Source organism: Carassius auratus, chromosome 47 (assembly GCF_003368295.1).
Source record: "Carassius auratus strain Wakin chromosome 47, ASM336829v1, whole genome shotgun sequence".
NCBI lineage: Eukaryota > Metazoa > Chordata > Actinopteri > Cypriniformes > Cyprinidae > Carassius > Carassius auratus.
In genome coordinates, this window is record NC_039289.1 from 8739882 (window position 1) to 8763751 (window position 23870).

At 42.5% G+C, this 23870-nt stretch overlaps 4 protein-coding genes across 4 annotated transcripts; 2 read left to right on the forward strand and 2 right to left on the reverse strand.

The window, feature by feature from the left end:
* Positions 1–2194: 2194 nt before the first annotated feature.
* On the reverse strand, positions 2195–4622 carry LOC113065016 (zona pellucida sperm-binding protein 4-like). Its single transcript, XM_026236119.1, has 8 exons — positions 4022–4622; positions 3765–3952; positions 3599–3696; positions 3370–3527; positions 3104–3296; positions 2884–3031; positions 2732–2804; positions 2195–2653 (listed from the first exon to the last, which is right to left on the reverse strand). The coding sequence occupies exons 1-8, from the start codon at positions 4584–4586 to the stop codon at positions 2580–2582; spliced, it is 1497 nt and encodes a 498-aa protein (XP_026091904.1). The 5' UTR covers positions 4587–4622; the 3' UTR covers positions 2195–2579.
* A 1053-nt stretch (positions 4623–5675) lies between these two features.
* On the forward strand, positions 5676–7363 carry LOC113065015 (zona pellucida sperm-binding protein 3-like). The gene is made up of 6 exons (XM_026236118.1): positions 5676–6224; positions 6465–6583; positions 6667–6881; positions 6961–7043; positions 7104–7195; positions 7265–7363. The coding sequence occupies exons 1-3, from the start codon at positions 5691–5693 to the stop codon at positions 6812–6814; spliced, it is 801 nt and encodes a 266-aa protein (XP_026091903.1). The 5' UTR covers positions 5676–5690; the 3' UTR covers positions 6815–6881; positions 6961–7043; positions 7104–7195; positions 7265–7363.
* A 2590-nt stretch (positions 7364–9953) lies between these two features.
* On the reverse strand, positions 9954–12122 carry LOC113065013 (zona pellucida sperm-binding protein 4-like). The gene is made up of 8 exons (XM_026236115.1): positions 11438–12122; positions 11181–11368; positions 11015–11112; positions 10786–10943; positions 10520–10712; positions 10300–10447; positions 10148–10220; positions 9954–10069 (listed from the first exon to the last, which is right to left on the reverse strand). The coding sequence occupies exons 1-8, from the start codon at positions 12084–12086 to the stop codon at positions 9993–9995; spliced, it is 1584 nt and encodes a 527-aa protein (XP_026091900.1). The 5' UTR covers positions 12087–12122; the 3' UTR covers positions 9954–9992.
* Positions 12123–13155: 1033 nt separating this feature from the next.
* LOC113065014 (zona pellucida sperm-binding protein 3-like) lies at positions 13156–15214 on the forward strand. Its single transcript, XM_026236116.1, has 8 exons — positions 13156–13724; positions 13965–14083; positions 14167–14270; positions 14342–14519; positions 14615–14732; positions 14812–14894; positions 14955–15046; positions 15116–15214. Exons 1-8 carry the CDS (start codon positions 13191–13193, stop codon positions 15193–15195), a joined length of 1308 nt encoding a protein of 435 aa, XP_026091901.1. The 5' UTR covers positions 13156–13190; the 3' UTR covers positions 15196–15214.
* Positions 15215–23870: the final 8656 nt, after the last annotated feature.

Here is a 23870-nt window from a genome sequence, read left to right on the forward strand (position 1 = left end):
TTTCACAGCACGTCAAACCTCTCTGCTGACAGAGACCGGATTCGCCCGTGTCTTGTCCATCATAACTGTGCATCATATCCCGCCCCATCCTACCCATGATGCATTTCCTGTACACATCTGTGTTGATATCTGACCACAACAACACAGAGAAACCTCTGTACCCATGAAACATCCAAATAATTAACACACGATTACGTTAGTTAATGGTATGTGATTTTGGGCGTTTTTATAACATAAATGTACATCTGAAATGCTAACTTGTGCAGCGACGTAAAAGGCTATAAATAGCATATTTTTACAGCAGTAAAATTCCACATGTGATCGCAAAAGGAGGTTATTACAAACAATCGGTTAATTTTCATGAATAGTCTTATGTAGCTTGATGCTAACGTTAGCTCTAATGCAGCTACATAGCAGGTGCAGTTCTTCATAATGCATTTTGTAATCATTTTGTCAAAGGTTGTAAGAAAATGTTTTGTTGTAATTTTATAGTAAGGCTTTTGATAATAGTGGGTAAATGGGGAATAATGATAAATGAAGAATCAGGATTTTGTGTCATACCTGGCCCATGTGTGAAAGGCTCGTTTTGTAACAACAATAGAATCATGAATGGGGCAGTTTTGCCGGTCCAAACAAGAGATAATTGCATTCCAGGAGTCATAAATCAATTTTACTAGCCTTCTCTAAAAACACACATGACACGGTCTTAGAAAAGGTTTCATAAATGTGGTACCCGTCAAGGAGTAAATCTTTATGGTTTGACTACGCCACCCCCTGATGATGGGCAGGAGGACCCACAAGTCTTCCCTTAATGTAGTGTAGCTAACTCTATATTTTCCCCGCAAAGGGACAGTTGACAAGAGGCAGGTATATAAATGTATTTCAAATTTATTACAATTTAATACAAAAAGTGTGGAAAAGTTATTAAAATGGCTCTTAAATACTGCTATACAATTGGTGGATTCTCCTCAGTCTAGGAAGGTCGGATCAGCCAATGCGAAACCCCTGCTCAGGTGGACCCTGGTGAGACAAAAAGAAACAGGAGACAGCAACCCAGCACCAGAAGAAGCATGCAACACAGCAAGCACCACTCATTCAAGATCTTCAGATACCACGACAAAGAAATCTCACACCGTGTTATGGTTATAAAGACACCCCAAACCAATGTCTCTAACAATGTGGTCCCTTGGCAAGAAGGGGCAAAGCATCAGTGTGGATCCGGCCTTGTACAGGGATAGCCTAAGCAAAAGACATAGTTAGGGAGGAGACCCACCAGCACGGATAACACCAGTTTAAGGAACAATGCTACTTACCAGTAGGGCACATGGGTGGTAGGCCCAGAAGCAAAATCACATCACACAAACAAACCAACAAAACAATAAAAAAATGCACATTAATCACAAGAAAACAGTGGCTGGCCTGGTCCTTTTCAGTATGCTCAACTGTCCCACAGCTCATTGACATATGAAGACAAAGGTGAACATTCCGTTGCGATGCAGCCCAGCAACTCAGGTCACAATGAGGTGATCACAACACATTTTAAAAACTCCATGCAGAAGCCTGTGTCCTCCATGAAGAGTAGACACACACTTCTAGAAATTACCCTACACTGAAAGGAAGCCCAACACGCACAACCGTGTCCAGCACCAACACAAAGAGAATCTGCCTTGCAACCAGCAGACACTTATCACTTCCTAATTGGTCATGTGACTTTTCAAAACATCATGTGATCCTGGGTGTGAACGTGATGCAACTAGGTTGTGTGCCTGCCTATGTAGATCCCCACATAAAATTCACACTTTGTGAGATTATATTCTGAAATGTCAAAATGAAGTATTAGTAGACTTGTGGCTTTAGCTTCATTATGTATCTAAAATCATATCCTACATCACTTTTAAATAGGTTTTTAATATTTTTACTGACATGTTTGAGCTTACATACATCTCTATTATAACCGTCTAAGTAATTCTGATTCCTGAACAGTAAACTTTGAGGTGTCAGCTGTGTGAACCGATGTTGATTATGTATCTAGTAAGAAAGACTCCTTAGCAGCAACCTTTTAATTTTGGGCATGTCATTCGTGTCTCCATGCTGAAAATGGGGGGTGACAAGTAAGGGGTTCAATTGTGTTCCAAAGACCAATGAAGTTTCTACAGGTTTGGAACGACACGGGGGTAAGTGATTAGTGACACCATTTTCATTTTGGGGAGGAGGATCCCTTTAATAGCATTACTTTGAGTTGAGGACAATTGACACGGTTTCGTGTTTGCTTCAAGACAGTCGAGAATTGATTTCCATTTAAAACTTGAGCTGGATTTAAAACAAAAGCCGCAAGTAATCCACATAACTTTATATTGTGAATATCGGGAGCCAAACTACCGTTTGGAAGACAAATTAAAATAGGGGAACCTTGTGCTGCCCCAGGTTAACAACTGGAGGATGGAGAAAGGAATGCCTTGGTTTAATGGTGCGAGGAAAAAACAACTGGGAAGAGGCACGTAATCCCGGATTCTGTCGAACCAAAACAATAGACAAAGAGATACCTCGGGGTTCTGCAGGGTTTATTAAAAACACTAGATTTACATGACCAGAGTAACTTCACTAGAAACCACAGTCTGCTCCCCAGAGACAGCCTTGATACGGGTGTCTCTTCCTGAAAGAGAAGTGTTAGAAGTGAGAACGCACTTCTAAAATGCTCAGTTCCTCTTGTCGAGAGAAAGCAAGAACTCACGTTTCCTGGTGCAGCTTTGCTCACAAGAGCCAGATGATGGATGGCACACCTCTGTACTGCAGTGGATGAAGACCTGACAGGGAAGAAAGAGGCTCAAGTCATAGAATCCACAAGTAGTAAATACACAAATGTTCAAGTAAAGGGGGGCATACGGTTTCCTGCAGAGCAGCCAGTGAGGCTGGATCTACAAATGTGAACATCTTCACAACAAAGCGCTTGTAGTGGGTTGGGAACTGAAGACCAGACGATCCAGTCACTGGAACCAGTGTGGTCAGATAGCGGTCGTCCTGGTAAGGGCATCTGAAGACAAAGGAGAAGGTTAGAAAGGGTCTCCCAGCAGACTAAAAGGATGAAGATTGGCTGTACACTCACCCGTCGATCAGAAGGTCCCACTGGGGGAGACTGAGTGGACTGGGGGTTGAAGTAGTCCAACAACGTCCCAGCATCAGGACAATGTTGGGGTCAGTCCTCTCCATAATGTGCACCTCAACATACACAGGCTCTCGCAGGACTTTTGTGATGGGATAATCAGCGTCACTGTAGTAGGACGTGTAGGCCTCATCCCCTGAGGAACAACACTGGGGTTTAACCGGACTCCAGTTTGAAAGGCTTTAGGCAGACACAGGACAAGACCTTACCTTCAGCACAGCCTTTGGTGACACATTGGCCATTGGCCAGTCTGAGCTCCACCCTGAGAGGTCCAGGAGCGGCTACTGGTGGAGGTGGAGGAACGGAGTTGACCTCCACAACCAGAGCTTCCACAGAAGTTCCCGAATATCTACACTGGAAGAGAAACCTGGACGACACACAGCGAGCTTGTAGCATTTATCAGGGATTAGTGGTCACACCAAGTCATGGATCACCTACTCAAAATGACTGTCCCTTGTGATGGAACCATATGGTCCAATCCCCACTTCATACGATGAGGTCATTCGGTTTTCATACACCACATATCCACCGTCCTCCTGTCAATAGAAACGGTGTCAGCATCCAGTCCAAGCGATGCAGAATAAAACCAGTAGCAGCTGCTAACCATCACGCTCGTGCCACATGCGGTCACAGGGAACTGGTATATAGCAAAGGAAGGTGTAGACCCCACAGGAGCACAAGGTGGGTCGTTTCCACCCAGTAGTTGAACCGAATCCAGACTCAGTCGAGGCAAGGTAACGTCTCGAGACACCACTACCACAAACTGACCATCTCTAATACACTGGACAGTCACTAGAACAAGAGCAGGTTAAATTCAGAGAAACGGTTTAACACGAACAGAATAAGATGGAGAACGCTTACCTGCCCTCCCATAGAAACACTGCTGTCCGTTAAAGCAGCAGTTGATAGCTTCACACGCAGCACCACTGATCCCAGGTAGACCGCATTGGATCTGCTCAGAATCAGCTACAGCACATTTATCAAGTTGAACTGGCTTCTGAAGCGGAAACTGCGGCTTAGGTTGTTGTGGAACTGGCTTCTGAAGCGGAAACTGCGGCTTAGGTTGTTGTGGAACTGGCTTCTGAAACGGAAACTGCAGCTTAGGTTGTTGTGGAACTGGCTTCTGAAACGGAAACTGCGGCTTAGGTTGTTGTGGAACTGGCTTCTGAAACGGAAACTGCGGCTTAGGTTGTTGTGGAACTGGCTTCTGAAACAGAAACTGCTGGTTAGTTAGCTGTTGAACTGGTTTCTGAGGTGGAAACTGCTGGTTAGTTAGCTGTTGAACTGGCTTCTGGAGCTGAAACTGCTGGTCAGTTTGCTGGATCATCAGAGCTTGAGCATTCTGAAGCGATTGACTCCACTGTGGGACAGCATGACAGAAAGCACAGACCACCAAAATCTGAGCCAAACACCAACTTCCAGCCATTGTTCAACAGCTAAACACAAAGTGAAGCTATTGCCCTTTGGTCTTTTTGTATTCTACAGGTTCCAGCTAATTAACGATAGTCCCTCCCTCTTCATTGACAACTGGGTGATTCTCATTGGATCTCGAGATTCAATTCTTATTGAGAGAAAACGCGTATAAAAGCAGCACAGAGGCTGTGTCCACATCTTCACTGACAACTCTCTCAAGACTCGTTCACGCGGACGCTAAACATTCTTTCCAAATCTTTATCTTCGTCTGATACAGGCTCAAACATATCAGGTTGGATGCCTAATCTCGCCATCGTTCACGCTGGACAGAAGAGATCTGCGCTGTGAAACAGCCAATCAGAGCAGAGCTCAACATTATTGTTCATGACCCTTCCAAATAATTCTAGGGACAAATCCCAGGGTTGTAAACGGACATGTAAAACCGTTCCAGAGAATTTTTGCCCATACCCAAGCCACGTACCTTTTTATGTAGATCTCATTTAAAATATTGTATCAATGCATTCTATGGCACCTTTAGTTGGGATTATGAGATCATATTTTGGCCGGAAGCAATCATTTGAATTTCTCAACGATGGATTTGTTTCTTATAAACAGACAACCTTTCCCTTCACAAGACCGTAATTGATGTGAATTACTTGTGGATTATTTTGATATTTATAATAGCTCTTTGGACTTTCGTTTTGATGCCACCCATTCACTGGGGAGCAAGTGATGTAATTCTACATTTTTCCAAATCTTTTCCAATGATAAACTAAAAACTCTTTAAAAAAGAGAGAGAGAGATTTTTATGAATATTCTCTATTATTTGAGTCATATCAGGCGCTTTTTTAATGACATTCTTTGTCTATCATAAACACACTTTCAAACTTTAATTGTAAAATTGTGAATAAGTGTAGATGAAAATCTCAGATCCTTATCAAGCCTTCCACTGGCTAGTGACATTCCAGAACGTTCTCATTTGTTAATTACAGGCCCAGAGACCTTTGGAGGTCCAAAGGTAATCAATCAAGCTGAAAGGGGAGGAGCCGCTTAAATTCAAAGCTGTACTTAATGGCAAAGACGAGCACTGGTGGGTATTGTGTTAACGTTTGTCAGGATGGGTCTTTTGCAATGTCTGTTAGTGCTGGTTGTGCTTGTGGTGTTTGATCTGAAGAATGCTATTGGACGTTTGAGTTCCAGTCAAAGTCCAAAAAGCAAGAAGCATCAATCATATCCAGCTTCCAGAGTGCCTGTTTCTTCTCAAGTGCTCGGGAACACTTTGCAGAAGGCCTCTCTGTTTCAGAGTCTCGACTACAGAGGATTTGCACAAGAGCCTCTTGGTCTTCAGGAGAAGCAGGTGTTGCAGGGTCCAGTGAAGCCTCTGGACTGGAGGTTTCCCATTGTTCCAGAAGTGCCGAGTGAGATGGCGGTGGATTTCCATTTGAGGCAACCTGTGACCCCCAGTAGTGTAGCTATTCAATGCGGTGAGAACCGGATTCATGTGGAGGTACAGCAGGACTTGTTTAGCAATGGTGAACTGATCCAGCCATCTGGTCTGACTCTGGGAGGATGTCCTGTTGTCGGTTTGGTCCCAGGCTCTAAGGTGCTCTTCTTTGAGAATGAACTGCAGGACTGCAACAGTGTCTTGATGGTAAGAGCTGTTAAGTGTTACTAGATTTATTGAACCCTACTAAAAATGGGGCCCTTGTTTTGGTATCGACGTTCTAGATTCAGGGAACCATCCATGGGACGGTTCTCTTATAGTGGGAAAGACTCTTAATAACTGCTTACTCGGGTAACCAAGTGTTATGGCATGACTTGCTAAGATGCCTTTTGGAATGGGTTCTCTTTTTCGGAGAACCCTCTTGGTAACAACGTCAGTCTCCTATAGATGACCAAGGATGAGCTTGTCTACACCTTTGCCCTTACCTACACTCCTGAGGCGTTTGCTGGCACTCCGATTACCCGTGCAGGTGGTGCAGTTATTGGAGTTCAATGCCACTATCAAAGGTAAGCGACCTTTTGTGACTTGTGGCATTGCTTGCAGTGGTGGAACTGCAAGCCCATTTAATTGGTCACTTCTTGAACTGCAGGTTTCAAAATGTCAGCAGTAGTGCCTTGAAGCCAACTTGGGTCCCTTATGCCTCAACGGAGGCTGGTGAAGAAGTCTTGGTGTTCTCCCTGAAGCTCATGACTGGTTTGTGCAGTTTCTCTAGGCCTTCTGAACGAGGCTGTGCCTAAGCAGTTCTTCCCTCTTCCCTGGTTCCAGCTGGAGGCCTTCATGTTCCAGGGGGGATCCAGTCCTTCTGTATGTATTATGAGTGTTGGAGAATGACCTCTCCCATTTGCTTTGGTTTGTGTCCCCTTACCCGTGGTGTCTCTTGCAGATCTACATGACGTGTGTTCTGAAGGCCACTCTTGCTTCTGCACCTAGTGACGCGCTCCACAAATCCTGTTCCTTTGCCAATGGGTATGTTCATGCCACTTACGAATACATTAAAGGTGCCATGTCTGATTTTTCGTATTGCAGGTGGCTTGCTGCTGATGGGAACAACCAGGTTTGTGGTTGCTGTGACTCAACATGTGGTCCTGATGGTGGAACTGCTGCTTCTCCTTTTGGAGGTAGGAAGGTGCTTTTAAGCTTGGTTTTTGACCCTTCAAGCACTTAACTTTGGTGTCTGCTTTTTCTAGGCCTTCGGTGGGAAGGGAAGGCCTCGCTCGGTCCTGTAGTGGTTCAAGAGCACAAGAAGACTTTAGCTGGTCTTCAATAAATGTGGGGGAGCAAACTTATTCTCGTTTCTGTTTTTCTTGTCTAGTTTAACCAATTGATTTTGTGCGAGGAAGTGGGTAGTCCTACTGTACCTATTCTCTTGCCAGAAGGAAAGGCTCCCTTTTCTCGTTAGGGAAGTTAATAAACCTTTTAAAGGGACCTGCTGTGAGCTCCCTTTTTTAGGAGTACTGTAAAGGTGGAATACATTGCCCATGATGCTGTAAAGGGAATTCTGTTAATTGGCACTTGTGCCAAAAGAGTTCTGCGTGAACGTCCACTTCCTTGAAGCACTGCAGATTTTTGCGTGCATCTTATGCAGTGAACTTGATTTTCTTCGTGTTGGTAACTTCAAATGAGCAGTTTAATTTCCCCCTTGCATCCCCCAAATAGGTTTGATCAGTTAAATTTGTTTCCTAATGCTCTTTGTTGACATCTCTCATGCTTTTTAAATCCATGTACAATAGAAGCGCACTCCCAGTATCAACACTGGCACCACGTTTTCCACCTTCAGATGGGTTATTTATAGGCTTTACATTTTAGGAAAACGGCAGGCATCGCTTAAGTTTAGTATTTGGTGTGCCGAACCTGTACTGACGTAAGGGGTTTTTTGTGCAGTAGCAGGTCAGTTAGAATTCTGAAAAATCATTGACGAATTGACTCCCAGTGAATGACCTTTTTTGGTTTGTCACTTGTGCAACATCTTGGGCGGTTTCAATACTAAAGGGATACTCCACCCCAAAATGAAGATCGTCATCACTTGCCCCCAAGTCGTTCCGAACCCATAAGAGCTTCGTTCATCTTCGGAACCCCACTTATTTTGGATGAAAACCAGGAGGCTTGTGATTTGGCCCACAGGCTGCCAAGTAAAATGCACTGTCAAGGTCCAGAAAAGCATCCTCGGAGTAGTCAGACTGTGTACGTTCTTCTGTGTCAGCCGCGCCACAAGCATATGTTCTCCTCGCTTCCTAACGTTACGGTTCATCCACTGATGGCAGATGGGTAATTCCGATGGTGCTTTTCTGGACCTTGGCAGTATATGGGATGGTCACAGGCCTCCCGGTTTTCATCCAAAATATCTTTAACCCCTTTGCTGTCAAGGATAGTCACCGGCCCCAGATTGTTTTACTTTCACAGCACGTCAAACCTCTCTGCTGACAGAGACCGGATTCGCCCGTGTCTTGTCCATCATAACTGTGCATCATATCCCGCCCCATCCTACCCATGATGCATTTCCTGTACACATCTGTGTTGATGTCTGACCACAACAACACAGAGAAACCTCTGTACCCATGAAATATCCAAATAATTAACACACGATTACGTTAGTTAATGGTATGTGATTTTGGGCGTTTTTATAACATAAATGTACATCTGAAATGCTAACTTGTGCAGCGACGTAAAAGGCTATAAATAGCATATTTTTACAGCAGTAAAATTCCACATGTGATCGCAAAAGGAGGTTATTACAAACAATCGGTTAATTTTCATGAATAGTCTTATGTAGCTTGATGCTAACGTTAGCTCTAATGCAGCTACATAGCAGGTGCAGTTCTTCTTCATAATGCATTTTGTAATCATTTTGTCAAAGGTTGTAAGAAAATGTTTTGTTGTAATTTTATAGTAAGGCTTTTGATAATAGTGGGGTAAATGGATACTGGAATAATGATAAATGAAGAATCAGGATTTTGTGTCATACCTGGCCCATGTGTGAAAGGCTCGTTTTGTAACAACAATAGAATCATGAATGGGGCAGTTTTGCCGGTCCAAACAAGAGATAATTGCATTCCAGGAGTCATAAATCAATTTTACTAGCCTTCTCTAAAAACACACATGACACGGTCTTAGAAAAGGTTTCATAAAATTCACACTTTGTGAGATTATATTCTGAAATGTCAAAATGAAGTATTAGTAGACTTGTGGCTTTAGCTTCATTATGTATCTAAAATCATATCCTACATCACTTTTAAATAGGTTTTTAATATTTTTACTGACATGTTTGAGCTTACATACATCTCTTTTATAACCGTCTAAGTAATTCTGATTCCTGAACAGTAAACTTTGAGGTGTCAGCTGTGTGAACCGATGTTGATTATGTATCTAGTAAGAAAGACTCCTTAGCAGCAACCTTTTAATTTTGGGCATGTCATTCGTGTCTCCATGCTGAAAATGGGGGGGTGACAAGTAAGGGGTTCAATTGTGTTCCAAAGACGAATGAAGTTTCTACAGGTTTGGAACGACACGGGGGTAAGTGATTAGTGACACCATTTTCATTTTGGGGAGGAGGATCCCTTTAATAGCATTACTTTGAGTTGAGGACAATTGACACGGTTTCGTGTTTGCTTCAAGACAGTCGAGAATTGATTTCCATTTAAAACTTGAGCTGGATTTAAAACAAAAGCCGCAAGTAATCCACATAACTTTATATTGTGAATATCGGGAGCCAAACTACCGTTTGGAAGACAAATTAAAATAGGGGAACCTTGTGCTGCCCCAGGTTAACAACTGGAGGATGGAGAAAGGAATGCCTTGGTTTAATGGTGCGAGGAAAAAACAACTGGGAAGAGGCACGTAATCCCGGATTCTGTCGAACCAAAACAATAGACAAAGAGATACCTCGGGGTTCTGCAGGGTTTATTAAAAACACTAGATTTACATGACCAGAGTAACTTCTCCACTAGAAACCACAGTCTGCTCCCCAGAGACAGCCTTGATACGGGTGTCTCTTCCTGAAAGAGAAGTGTTAGAAGTGAGAACGCACTTCTAAAATGCTCAGTTCCTCTTGTCGAGAGAAAGCAAGAACTCACGTTTCCTGGTGCAGCTTTGCTCACAAGAGCCAGATGATGGATGGCACACCTCTGTACTGCAGTGGATGAAGACCTGACAGGGAAGAAAGAGGCTCAAGTCATAGAATCCACAAGTAGTAAATACACAAATGTTCAAGTAAAGGGGGGCATACGGTTTCCTGCAGAGCAGCCAGTGAGGCTGGATCTACAAATGTGAACATCTTCACAACAAAGCGCTTGTAGTGGGTTGGGAACTGAAGACCAGACGATCCAGTCACTGGAACCAGTGTGGTCAGATAGCGGTCGTCCTGGTAAGGGCATCTGAAGACAAAGGAGAAGGTTAGAAAGGGTCTCCCAGCAGACTAAAAGGATGAAGATTGGCTGTACACTCACCCGTCGATCAGAAGGTCCCACTGGGGGAGACTGAGTGGACTGGGGGTTGAAGTAGTCCAACAACGTCCCAGCATCAGGACAATGTTGGGGTCAGTCCTCTCCATAATGTGCACCTCAACATACACAGGCTCTCGCAGGACTTTTGTGATGGGATAATCAGCGTCACTGTAGTAGGACGTGTAGGCCTCATCCCCTGAGGAACAACACTGGGGTTTAACCGGACTCCAGTTTGAAAGGCTTTAGGCAGACACAGGACAAGACCTTACCTTCAGCACAGCCTTTGGTGACACATTGGCCATTGGCCAGTCTGAGCTCCACCCTGAGAGGTCCAGGAGCGGCTACTGGTGGAGGTGGAGGAACGGAGTTGACCTCCACAACCAGAGCTTCCACAGAAGTTCCCGAATATCTACACTGGAAGAGAAACCTGGACGACACACAGCGAGCTTGTAGCATTTATCAGGGATTAGTGGTCACACCAAGTCATGGATCACCTACTCAAAATGACTGTCCCTTGTGATGGAACCATATGGTCCAATCCCCACTTCATACGATGAGGTCATTCGGTTTTCATACACCACATATCCACCGTCCTCCTGTCAATAGAAACGGTGTCAGCATCCAGTCCAAGCGATGCAGAATAAAACCAGTAGCAGCTGCTAACCATCACGCTCGTGCCACATGCGGTCACAGGGAACTGGTATATAGCAAAGGAAGGTGTAGACCCCACAGGAGCACAAGGTGGGTCGTTTCCACCCAGTAGTTGAACCGAATCCAGACTCAGTCGAGGCAAGGTAACGTCTCGAGACACCACTACCACAAACTGACCATCTCTAATACACTGGACAGTCACTAGAACAAGAGCAGGTTAAATTCAGAGAAACGGTTTAACACGAACAGAATAAGATGGAGAACGCTTACCTGCCCTCCCATAGAAACACTGCTGTCCGTTAAAGCAGCAGTTGATAGCTTCACACGCAGCACCACTGATCCCAGGTAGACCGCATTGGATCTGCTCAGAATCAGCTACAGCACATTTATCAAGTTGAACTGGCTTCTGAAGCGGAAACTGCGGCTTAGGTTGTTGTGGAACTGGCTTCTGAAGAGGGAACTGCGGCTTAGGTTGTTGTGGAACTGGCTTCTGAAGCGGAAACTGCGGCTTAGGTTGTTGTGGAACTGGCTTCTGAAGCGGAAACTGCGGCTTAGGTTGTTGTGGAACTGGCTTCTGAAACGGAAACTGCGGCTTAGGTTGTTGTGGAACTGGCTTCTGAAACGGAAACTGCGGCTTAGGTTGTTGTGGAACTGGCTTCTGAAACGGAAACTGCGGCTTAGGTTGTTGTGGAACTGGCTTCTGAAACAGAAACTGCTGGTTAGTTAGCTGTTGAACTGGTTTCTGAGGTGGAAACTGCTGGTTAGTTAGCTGTTGAACTGGCTTCTGGAGCTGAAACTGCTGGTCAGTTTGCTGGATCATCAGAGCTTGAGCATTCTGAAGCGATTGACTCCACTGTGGGACAGCATGACAGAAAGCACAGACCACCAAAATCTGAGCCAAACACCAACTTCCAGCCATTGTTCAACAGCTAAACACAAAGTGAAGCTATTGCCCTTTGGTCTTTTTGTATTCTACAGGTTCCAGCTAATTAACGATAGTCCCTCCCTCTTCATTGACAACTGGGTGATTCTCATTGGATCTCGAGATTAAATTCTTATTGAGAGAAAACGCGTATAAAAGCAACACAGAGGCTGTGTCCACATCTTCACTGACAACTCTCTCAAGACTCGTTCACGCGGACGCTAAACATTCTTTCCAAATCTTTATCTTCGTCTGATACAGGCTCAAACATATCAGGTTGGATGCCTAATCTCGCCATCGTTCACGCTGGACAGAAGAGATCTGCGCTGTGAAACAGCCAATCAGAGCAGAGCTCAACATTATTGTTCGTGACCCTTCCAAATAATTCTAGGGACAAATCCCAGGGTTGTAAACGGACATGTAAAACCGTTCCAGAGAATTTTTGCCCATACCCAAGCCACGTACCTTTTTATGTAGATCTCATTTAAAATATTGTATCAATGCATTCTATGGCACCTTTAGTTGGGATTATGAGATCATATTTTGGCCGGAAGCAATCATTTGAATTTCTCAACGATGGATTTGTTTCTTATAAACAGACAACCTTTCCCTTCACAAGACCGTAATTGATGTGAATTACTTGTGGATTATTTTGATATTTATAATAGCTCTTTGGACTTTCGTTTTGATGCCACCCATTCACTGGGGAGCAAGTGATGTAATTCTACATTTTTCCAAATCTTTTCCAATGATAAACTAAAAACTCTTTAAAAAAGAGAGAGAGAGATTTTTATGAATATTCTCTATTATTTGAGTCATATCAGGCGCTTTTTTAAAGACATTCTTTGTCTATCATAAACACACTTTCAAACTTTAATTGTAAAATTGTGAATAAGTTTAGATGAAAATCTCAGATCCTTATCAAGCCTTCCATTGGCTAGTGACATTCCAGAACGTTCTCATTTGTTAATTACAGGCCCAGAGACCTTTGGAGGTCCAAAGGTAATCAATCAAGCTGAAAGGGGAGGAGCCGCTTAAATTCAAAGCTGTACTTAATGGCAAAGACGAGCACTGGTGGGTATTGTGTTAACGTTTGTCAGGATGGGTCTTTTGCAATGTCTGTTAGTGCTGGTTGTGCTTGTGGTGTTTGATCTGAAGAATGCTATTGGAAGTTTGAGTTCCAGTCAAAGTCCAAAAAGCAAGAAGCATCAATCATATCCAGCTTCCAGAGTGCCTGTTTCTTCTCAAGTGCTCGGGAACACTTTGCAGAAGGCCTCTCTGTTTCAGAGTCTCGACTACAGAGGATTTGCACAAGAGCCTCTTGGTCTTCAGGAGAAGCAGGTGTTGCAGGGTCCAGTGAAGCCTTTGGACTGGAGGTTTCCCATTGTTCCAGAAGTGCCGAGTGAGATGGCGGTGGATTTCCATTTGAGGCAACCTGTGACCCCCAGTAGTGTAGCTATTCAATGCGGTGAGAACCGGATTCATGTGGAGGTACAGCAGGACTTGTTTGGCAATGGTGAACTGATCCAGCCATCTGGTCTGACTCTGGGAGGATGTCCTGTTGTCGGTTTGGTCCCAGGCTCTAAGGTGCTCTTCTTTGAGAATGAACTGCAGGACTGCAACAGTGTCTTGATGGTAAGAGCTGTTAAGTGTTACTAGATTTATTGAACCCTACTAAAAATGGGGCCCTTGTTTTGGTATCGACGTTCTAGATTCAGGGAACCATCCATGGGACGGTTCTCTTATAGTGGGAAAGACTCTTAATAACTGCTTACTCGGGTAACCAAGTGTTATGGCATGACTTGCTAAGATGCCTTTTGGAATGGGTTCTCTTTTTCGGAGAACCCTCTTGGTAACAACGTCAGTCTCCTATAGATGACAAAGGATGAGCTTGTCTACACCTTTGCCCTTACCTACACTCCTGAGGCGTTTGCTGGCACTCCGATTACCCGTGCAGGTGGTGCAGTTATTGGAGTTCAATGCCACTATCAAAGGTAAGCGACCTTTTGTGACTTGTGGCATTGCTTGCAGTGGTGGAACTGGAAGCCCATTTAATTGGTCACTTCTTGAACTGCAGGTTTCAAAATGTCAGCAGTAGTGCCTTGAAGCCAACTTGGGTCCCTTATGCCTCAACGGAGGCTGGTGAAGAAGTCTTGGTGTTCTCCCTGAAGCTCATGACTGGTTTGTGCAGTTTCTCTAGACCTTCTGCCTTCTGAATGAGGCTGTGCCTAAGCAGTTCTTCCCTCTTGCAGATGACTGGTCCTATGAGAGGCCTTCAAACTCTTACTTCCTGGGTGACGTTATTAATGTTGAGGCATCTGTGAAGGTATACAACCACGTCCCTCTGCGTGTGTTTGTGGACAGCTGTGTGGCCACCCAAGTACCTGATGTGAACGCCCTTCCGAGATATTTGTTCATTGAGAATCATGGGTGTGTTCATGTCACCAGATGCTGCAGAGTTGACTTGTTCTCTAGTTTGCTCCTTGTAACCGCTTTGTCCCTGACAACTACTTTTTACTCCTTAGATGTCTTGTGGATGCCAAGGTCACCGCTTCCAGCTCGCGCTTCATGCCTCGATCCCAGGAAGACAAAATCCGGTTCCAGCTGGAGGCCTTCATGTTCCAGGGGGGATCCAGTCCTTCTGTATGTATTATGAGTGTTGGAGAATGACCTCTCCCATTTGCTTTGGTTTGTGTCCCCTTACCCGTGGTGTCTCTTGCAGATCTACATGACGTGTGTTCTGAAGGCCACTCTTGCTTCTGCACCTAGTGACGCGCTCCACAAATCCTGTTCCTTTGCCAATGGGTATGTTCATGCCACTTACGAATACATTAAAGGTGCCATGTCTGATTTTTCATATTGCAGGTGGCTTGCTGCTGATGGGAACAACCAGGTTTGTGGTTGCTGTGACTCAACATGTGGTCCTGATGGTGGAACTGCTGCTTCTCCTTTTGGAGGTAGGAAGGTGCTTTTAAGCTTGGTTTTTGACCCTTCAAGCACTTAACTTTGGTGTCTGCTTTTTCTAGGCCTTCGGTGGGAAGGGAAGGCCTCGCTCGGTCCTGTAGTGGTTCAAGAGCACAAGAAGACTTTAGCTGGTCTTCAATAAATGTGGGGGAGCAAACTTATTCTCGTTTCTGTTTTTCTTGTCTAGTTTAACCAATTGATTTTGTGCGAGGAAGTGGGTAGTCCTACTGTACCTATTCTCTTGCCAGAAGGAAAGGCTCCCTTTTCTCATTAGGGAAGTTAATAAACCTTCTGTGAGCTGCCTTTTTTAGGAATACATTGCCCATGATGCTGTAAAGGGAATTCTGTTAATTGGCACTTGTGCCAAAAGAGTTCTGCGTGAACGTCCACTTCCTTGAAGCACTGCAGATTTTTGCGTGCATCTTATGCAGTGAACTTGATTTTCTTCGTGTTGGTAACTTCAAATGAGCAGTTTAATTTTCCCCTTGCATCCCCCAAATAGGTTTGAGCCGTTAAATGTTTCCTATGCTCCTTGTTGATCTCTCTCTAATGCTTTTAAATCCGTGTGCAATAAAAGCGCACTCCCTGTATCAACACTGGCACAACATTTTACACCTTCAGATGGGTTATTGATAGGTTTTACATTTTTGTTAGGAAAATGGCAGGCATCTCTAAAGGTCAGTTTAGTATTTGGTCTGCTGAGCCTGTACTAGCGTAAGGTTTTTGATGCAGTAGCAGTCTGTTATAATTCTAAAAAAATCATTGACGAAATGATTCGCAAATAGAACTGTTTAGACTCCCAGTGAAACTGGGGGGGGGGGGGGGGTTGAGGTAATCCAGCGCAAGCAAACAGTCATCTGGTTCTGCAGCTATTAAAGAGCTGGTCAGACGCACTTTCCAGACTGGCGGAACAAAGTGGTGAGGGGTGGGGTGGTGAATGCATATCCGTATATATGTAAGAGTTAATGTATTTGTAGGCCTGGAGAGTTGCGATTCTCTCGATGCCTCAGTCCGCAGATTATACAGCAAGTTGCAATGGAGACAGCCTTGGTCAGGTCCTAGACAGAGTCAACAATCAGCAGGTGTCTGTGGGCGTGGTCGAGGACCGCGAGAAAGGTCTGGCTACACTGCTTGCCTGGGAGAAAATTTGGAGAGAAAAGAAATGCGACCGCCTCCGTTGAGAGCTGAAGAAGATGGGATATGAGTTTAGAAACACAGTGTAGCTAAAGCCACAAGTCTATCACCCATTCGTGATTTTCAGTTCAAGTTTATTTGTATAGCACTATTTACAATACAAATCTTTACAAAGCAACAGAAAATTATGTTTCTACAATATTTAGTAGTAGCTTATAAGTGGTGACTGTCAGTTTGTGCACGTATGACAGGATTTTTTTGAAAAATTAATATAAGACAGTCAGCCAAACGATGAATATTATTAATAATTATTATATGATGCAGTCACACTTGTAGCAATATTTGTTAGTTATGTTTGTTGATTCAGGGTTAGCATCATGTCTTCTCAGGTGTTCTGGATCCAGATTAGAGCTTGTGTGGCAAAACAGAGAAACAAATAGAGACATAATTATCATAGCTGCTGTTCCAACAAAGTAAAATTAATTAGTTTAACCCAAGCTAAAGAATAAGAATGCGCATTTGATCAGATGCAACTGCAGTCACAATTTAAGAGATACATAATTTGAATGCTTGGTGTAAGAGATGCGTTTTTAATCTAGATTTAAACCGAGAGAGTGTGTCTGAACCCCGAACATTATCAGGAAGGCTATTCCACAGTTTGGGAGCCAAATGTGAAAAAGCTCTACCTCCTTTAGTGGACTTTGCTATCCTAGGGACTACCAAATGTCCAGCGTTTTGTGACCTTAGGGAGCGTGATGATTGTATGGATTGTAACATGGTAGAAGGCTGGTTAGGTGTGCAGGAGCTAAACCATTTAGGGCCTTATAGGTAAGTAATGATAATTTGTAACTGATACGCAACTTAATAGGTAGCCAGTGCAGAGACTGTACAATTGGGATAATATGATCATTTTCTTGACCTGGTAAAGACTCTAGCTGCTGCATTTTGGACTACCTGTAGCTTGTTTATTGAAGATGCAGGACAACCACCCAGAAGTGCATTACAATCGTCCAGTCTAGAGGTTATGAATGCATGAACTATCTTTTCTGCATCAGAAACAGATGGCATGTTTCGTAGTTTGGCAATGTTTCTAAGATGGAAGAATGGAGTTTTTGTAATCTGGGAAATATGATTTTCAAAAGTTGCTTTTTGACTGTAGAGGAAGTAACAGTACATCCGTCTAGTTGCAAATTGTAATCTACAAGATTCTGTGTACAGTTTTTTTTTTTTTTTTTTTGGTCCAATAATTAATATCAGTCTTATCCGAATTTAATTGGAGAAAATTATTGGTCATCCAATCTTTTACATTTTTAACATAAACCAAGATTAGAGTATAAGCCAGACTTATTTTTGGTAGATTCGGTTTCATAAATCAAATTTAAAGTTCAAACTCCGTTACCCCGGCAACTTATGCTGGCAAATTAACCTGGTCCGAGGCAGGCTAACTGTCAGGCTAAGTCTGAGTTCAGGCTTAACGAGCATACCATTTATACTTACCTGCTGGTATTTCTATGTCATTTTATTTTACTTAACCACTATTAATAAAACATTTTTTAAAATAAATAAGGAAATGTACTTTACTAATAAATGTAAGAAATTATAAGGTATAAATACACTAAGAAATGTTCAAAACTTGCGTGTTTAATTGGTGAGTTTGGTTAATGAGTTTGGTAATTAAAAGTATATAAATAGGGAGCTGAACTCGTTTCCAAACTAAACCATGGCTTGTCCTTTAATAGATGAGGTGGTGGATGAAGGAGCTATAGTCTTGTGGAGGGCATTTCAAAGAGAGAGAACTTTCAGAGACAGGTCAGACCCATTGGCTTTTAATGACAGCTACCTGTATGACTGATATAGGTTCTCAAGAGATGGGTTTTGCATATATTTGTAGGTTACTAAGACCATACATTGCAAATAATACACGCCGCAACAGAGCGCTCACAGTCCCACAGACGGTGTCCATTGCACTTTGCTTTTTTGCCAGTGGAAAATTTTTATACACAGTTGATGATGCAGAGAATATCAGCAAAGCAAAAGGTCGTATAGAGATGGCATTTGGGCTGATAAAGTCAAGGTTTCAGTGCCTGAAGCACATCAGAGTAACTCCACCTAGGGCATGTCACATTGTAGTTGCTTGTGTAGTGCTCCATATCATTACTTGTCTGAGGAAAGAGAGGCAACCAAGGATTGAAGAGGAAGACTGGGGCAATGAAGCAGTATTGGAAGAAAACGAAACAGGCAGACTTATACGAGACACATCGACTTATAGGCCGTTAAATTTTTCCACTGGCCCCTCAACTTTCTCCTTAGTTGAACAAACACAAAGAAGTCAAAGTATTTAATGTGATTTGTCTTTATTCAGAGTGAATCTGTCTGTTAGGGGTGAAAACACACAAATAAATGTTGTGGAAAGTGATCAAAAAGGTAATGTTTTTTTTTCTTTTCCTTTTTTAAAAATGGTAGTTCTACTTGCATTTTTCTGTAGCTGTTGAATTTCCAGCTCCAACTTCCTCATCTTCAGTTTTTATACTGGATGTCAATATCAAATCACTTCCATTTGTTTAAGGAGGTAGCGTTTATACACTCCTTTAATGTTTTCTGGGTTCTGTAGCAACATAGATTTAAGTTATTTAATTGAATACTCTTGTCACATTGTTTTCATTTCTTAATACTCACTTTGTCACATGTGGTCCCAGACTGAGAGGGCTCTAGAACAGTGTCAGCATCCTGAAAACACATTATGATCATTTTATCACACAAGTACACTTTTTAATATTCAATACATTATCACATGGAACCTGTGACTACCTCAGACCTCCTTGAACATACAGACACAGTCTCCTCATCCTCCTCAACTGATGGGCATCTCCCTGTGACCACTGATTAAACTCAGTTAAACTCATTAGCTTACATGACTGATTTAAAAGGTCTCATACTCACAGGAAACATGATGTCTGGTGGATCCATAAAGCATACAGAATCTTGATAGAAAAACTATTTTCTTTTTTTTACCAAAATTCACCATTACAGTAGCACAAGTACTTCTACGTGACATTACTGCTATGATGTACTTAGGCTTACAATGCCTAAGGAAGGAGGAAATCAGTTAGTCAGGAAGGAATAATGATAAAACACACACACACACACCACTCCTTATACTACGTGATATAATTTTAGATGATGTCCCCCCCTCTATTCCCTCAAGGACGGGCCTCCCTTTATTAAATTCCAAAGCCAGCTCCTCTGCAGGAGTGAAGCTGGCTGGTGGTGGCCCTCCCCCAGTGCCAGCAACCTCAGTCTTTTTTTTGGTCGCTGCAATAAAAATAAAATACATTAAAAAAAAATCTGAATAGTTGTAACTTCAAGCTGGAATTGATTACATATATACATAACATTAGATTTACTTACCATTCTGAACTATATTTTTATATTTTATTTTATTTTTCCTTCACTTAAGTTGCTGCTGCGTGGAAGCAATTAACGTTACTGTTATTCACACACAAACATTGCAATGTATTGTGACATACATTCAATGTTGATAAAGTATTTTAAATAGCTTACACCGCTACTTACGCATTGAGACGATCAGCAATTTCAAATTGCTTCATTTATTGCTGCTGTGTTGCCTTTTTTGGTGATGACATCTTTAAATTCATCATATGTTTCCAATAGCAAACGCTGTTCTGTTGCCGTGAACATCGCTGCTCTATCTTTTCCTTTTGTTGCCATGGTAGCCCACAGTAAATCGATTGACCCATGCTCGACTTTTCAGGACTTTTAAACAATGGTGTGCACGCGCAATTATCTAGACTATTTAAACCTGACTCAAATTAGTAAGATCACATGATCCTCAACTTACTGTTATGGAACCAATTTAAGCGTGGATGATTAGCTCGGCTCATTCAAGTCAGGTTTTGGACTTTAATCCCCACTTTTCTAAGCGGCTTTTATGGAACAGCCCCCTGGTCTCGTTGAGATATATAGCTGAGTATTATCAGCATAACAGTGGAAGCTAATTCCATATTTTCTAATAATATTACCAAGGGGCAACATGTATATTGAAAATAGAAGGGGACCCAGGATGGATCCTTGTGGCACTCTGGTGATAAATGAGATGACTCCCCATTTAAATAAACAAAATGGTAGCGATCGGACAGGTAGGATCTAAACCATCTTAGAGCCTGCCTTTGAATACCTGTATAGTTTTGTAATCAATCTATGAGTATGTCATGATCTATGGTGTCGAACGCAGCACTAAGATCAAGTAAAACTAGAAAGGAGATCCAGCCTTGATCTGACTCAAGAAGCAGGTCGTTTGTAATTTAACAAGTGCAGTTTATGTGCTATGGTGGGGCCTGAAACCTGACTGAAATTGTTCATACAGTTCATATTTGTGCAGGAAGGTGCTCAATTGAGCAGACACAACTTTTTCTAAAATTTTAAACATAAATGGAAGATTTGAAATAGGCCTATAAGTTACTAGTTCACTAGGATTTAGTTTTGGTTTCTTAATAAGAGGTTTAATAACCGCCAGCTTGAATGGTTTTGGGACGTGACCTAAAGATAACGACGAGTTAATGATATTGAGAAGCAGTTCTTTATGGAGCCAAAAGAGTCTCAATAAAGATAAATGCACACACTACATTCACATATGCACACATAGGATTCATACTTGCACACACATAATTCATAAATACACACACAGGATACACAAATGCGCACAAAATTCACAAATGCACACAAAAAAATTAAAAAGCACAGAAGATTCACAAATGCATACAAAATTCAGAAATGCACACAAAATTCAGAAATACACACACAATTCAGAAATGCAAACAACATTTACAAATGCACTCAAGATTCACAAATGCACAGGACAAGATTCAGAAATGTATTTCTGATGCACACACACACATATCTTGATTTACAAACTGCTTGCGGTCTGTGAACTTCACTGCATTTGTGTGTGAATTTTGAGACTCCCCTGCGCTTTTTTAATTTATATTTTGTAAAAAATAATAAAAAATAAAAACCTGAATTGTAATCTAAACATCTGTATTTAGCCACTGGGCTAAATAAAAACCTTGGGTTGTTTTGGTTATTTTCTATGAGTTTGTGTATATGCTAGCAGTTTTTAGAGCCTGTCTATAGCTGGACATACTGTTTTTCCCAGCAATTCTAAAAACTTCCAAGTTAGTTTTTCTCCATTTGCTTTCAAGACTACGAGTTACTTTCTTGGGAGAGTGAGTATAGACCAACGCTACTTTTGCGTCATCGAAGGTTTACGCCCCTTTTTGGGGGAAAACAAACGGATTCCCTTGATACAGAACTCGCTCTAATTTCTTGATAACAAAAATGGCACAAACATACACACTCTCTTTGCCGCCCGAGGACTGTGAGAGGTATTTAAAGAAGCTACTGGATACGGTGTTTACAGAGGTGTCCCTTTGAAATGGTCTAAAACTGGATTAATAACCCCACGCAGTGGCCAAATATGGACATCTAACGTTACCATTATCTCGTGGAAGCACCAAGTAGCCTATTTTTTGTCATTAACACACTCACAGTATGATAAACTAGACGATGAGGCCATGTCAAGAGGAGTCGGTGGCTTACTTGGATCATATTTCACATGATTTAAGCTATTGACAGTTTTGTTGTAGTTAGAAATACGATGCTGCTAGCAGCTATGTGATTAACGTTAGCTCTCAATTAGGCACGCTACCTTGGCTGTTAACTGATTTTACGTTTGAAATATTTGTAGGCTAGGACTAGACAATTTCTGTTTGAAATTGTGTCTGACAGGCCTGTACACATCAGAAACAATGAAAAACAAAAGGTCCCTGGAGTGAGTTCTGTATCAGGAATCCATTTGTTTTCCCCCAAAAAGGGGTGTTACCCTTCGATGACGGAAAAGTAGCGTTGGTCTATTACTGTTATACCATGGCACAGTATGTTTTTCTCTAACCCTTTTCAATTTGATGGGGGCAACAGCTTCTTATGTATTAAAGAAAATAGTGCTCATGTTGCCAGTCATTTCGTCTAGTTCATGTGTATTTTTGGGTACAAATAGAAGTTGAGATAGATCAGGCAGGTTTTTGCGAATCTGTCTTTGGTGGCTGGAACAATAGTTCTGCCCAGACGGTAACGCTGAGACATATAGTTAATATCAGTGATACGCAGCATGCATGATACAAGGAAATGGTCTGTAACATCATCGCTTTGAGGTATGATATCTATATCAGTAAGATCGATTCCATGCAATATAATTAAGTCTAATGTATGATTAAAATGATGAATGGCCCAGCTGACATTTTGCTTGACTCCAAAAGAGTTTAATAGGTCAGTAAACGCAAGTCCTAATGCATCATTTGTATTATCAAAGTGAAAATCTCCCATGATTAGCGCCTTACAACTGTAACCAGAAGGTCTGAAAGGAAATCAGCAAATTATTTTAGGAATTCTGTATACGGCCCTGGTGGTCTACACAGTAGCCAGAGCAAGAGATACATTAGATTTCTTTTGCATGTCTGACAGTGTAAGATTAAGCAGAAGTATTTCAAATGAGTTAAACCTGTATTCTGTTTTCTGGGTAACATTGAGAATATCACTATATATTATTGCAACACCTCCTCCACGACCAGTCTGACGGGGCTCATGCTTATAACAGTGTTTGGTGGAGTGGACTCATTTAGACCAAAATAGTAATTTGGTTTTAGCCAGGTTTTAGTCAAGCAGAGTAAATCAAAACTATTATTTGTGATCATTTCATTTACAATAACTGCTTTGGGTGTGAGTGATCTAATATTTATATGCCCAAACTTTAAAAATAGTTTTTGTTCATTTACTTAACATGTTTCTGGTTTAATCACAATAAGATGTTTTTCTAGATCCTACATTAAATTTATATTTAGACCTCATTATTCGGGGAACAGACACTGTCTTAATAGTTTTTACAGCGCAAGTACTTTTATCATTTAAGCGGGTGGAACAAAACTCATCATAATAGTTATTTGAGATTTGTCTTACTAGCCACATGGAGCAAAGTGTCCTGGAGATGTTGTCAGAGAGCAGCTCCGCTCCACCTCTGCTGGGGTGCAAGCCATCAGCGCGAAACAGCCTAGGACGCTCCCAAAAGATTCCAATTATTAACAAATAACAGTTTCTGTTCTTTACACCATGACAAAAACCATTCATTTAAAGCAATAAGTCTACTGAACCTTTCATGTCCTCGTCAATACGTTGGCAGTGGTCCTGACATGACGATCGTCCCCACGGGCTTCGTGCTGCGAACCGTCTTGATCAGGCTCCTGGAGTCCCTCTTCAGTGTCTCCATCTGCTGCAGCGTGGTGTCGTTATCCCCGGCGTGAAGCTTGACCTCTCCGGGGCTCTCGTCGGCCTTCAGGATCGTAGGTATCTGCGCAGAAACATTGAGAACACGAGCACCAGGGAAACAATGAGTGTGCACTTTACCTTTGGCTAACGTAGCACGAACGTCTCCGATGATGACATCGTTGTGTCCTGTCTCACGGAGGGGAGTGAAGCGGTTCCGGGTTGATATCTCAAAGATCAGAGGGGGAGAAGTCATCGCCCGGGGCCTGGCTCGCATCCTCCACTGTGGATGCACCCAGGGTCGGTGGGTCGGTGCAGAGAAACACACGGAGTAGACGTGGTGGGACTGTT

What these genes read in the sequence shown, in the direction of transcription:
- LOC113065013 (XM_026236115.1), bottom strand. Translation starts at nt 12,086, where the DNA reads ATGGCTGGAAGTTGGTGTTTGGCTCAGATTTTGGTGGTCTGTGCTTTC. An exon ending in TGGGACCTTCTGATCGACGG is followed by an intron (nt 10,448 to 10,519) that starts GTGAGTGTACAG and finishes CTTTGTCTTCAG; the next exon opens with ATGCCCTTACCAGGACGACC. An exon ending in TGGCTGCTCTGCAGGAAACC is followed by an intron (nt 10,221 to 10,299) that starts GTATGCCCCCCT and finishes CTTCCCTGTCAG; the next exon opens with GTCTTCATCCACTGCAGTAC.
- LOC113065014 (XM_026236116.1), top strand. Translation starts at nt 13,191, where the DNA reads ATGGGTCTTTTGCAATGTCTGTTAGTGCTGGTTGTGCTTGTGGTGTTT. An exon ending in ACTGCAACAGTGTCTTGATG is followed by an intron (nt 13,725 to 13,964) that starts GTAAGAGCTGTT and finishes AGTCTCCTATAG; the next exon opens with ATGACAAAGGATGAGCTTGT. An exon ending in TGCTGCTTCTCCTTTTGGAG is followed by an intron (nt 15,047 to 15,115) that starts GTAGGAAGGTGC and finishes TGCTTTTTCTAG; the next exon opens with GCCTTCGGTGGGAAGGGAAG.
- LOC113065015 (XM_026236118.1), top strand. Translation starts at nt 5,691, where the DNA reads ATGGGTCTTTTGCAATGTCTGTTAGTGCTGGTTGTGCTTGTGGTGTTT. An exon ending in ACTGCAACAGTGTCTTGATG is followed by an intron (nt 6,225 to 6,464) that starts GTAAGAGCTGTT and finishes AGTCTCCTATAG; the next exon opens with ATGACCAAGGATGAGCTTGT. An exon ending in GTTCAATGCCACTATCAAAG is followed by an intron (nt 6,584 to 6,666) that starts GTAAGCGACCTT and finishes CTTGAACTGCAG; the next exon opens with GTTTCAAAATGTCAGCAGTA.
- LOC113065016 (XM_026236119.1), bottom strand. Translation starts at nt 4,586, where the DNA reads ATGGCTGGAAGTTGGTGTTTGGCTCAGATTTTGGTGGTCTGTGCTTTC. An exon ending in TGGCTGCTCTGCAGGAAACC is followed by an intron (nt 2,805 to 2,883) that starts GTATGCCCCCCT and finishes CTTCCCTGTCAG; the next exon opens with GTCTTCATCCACTGCAGTAC. An exon ending in GCAAAGCTGCACCAGGAAAC is followed by an intron (nt 2,654 to 2,731) that starts GTGAGTTCTTGC and finishes CTTCTCTTTCAG; the next exon opens with GAAGAGACACCCGTATCAAG.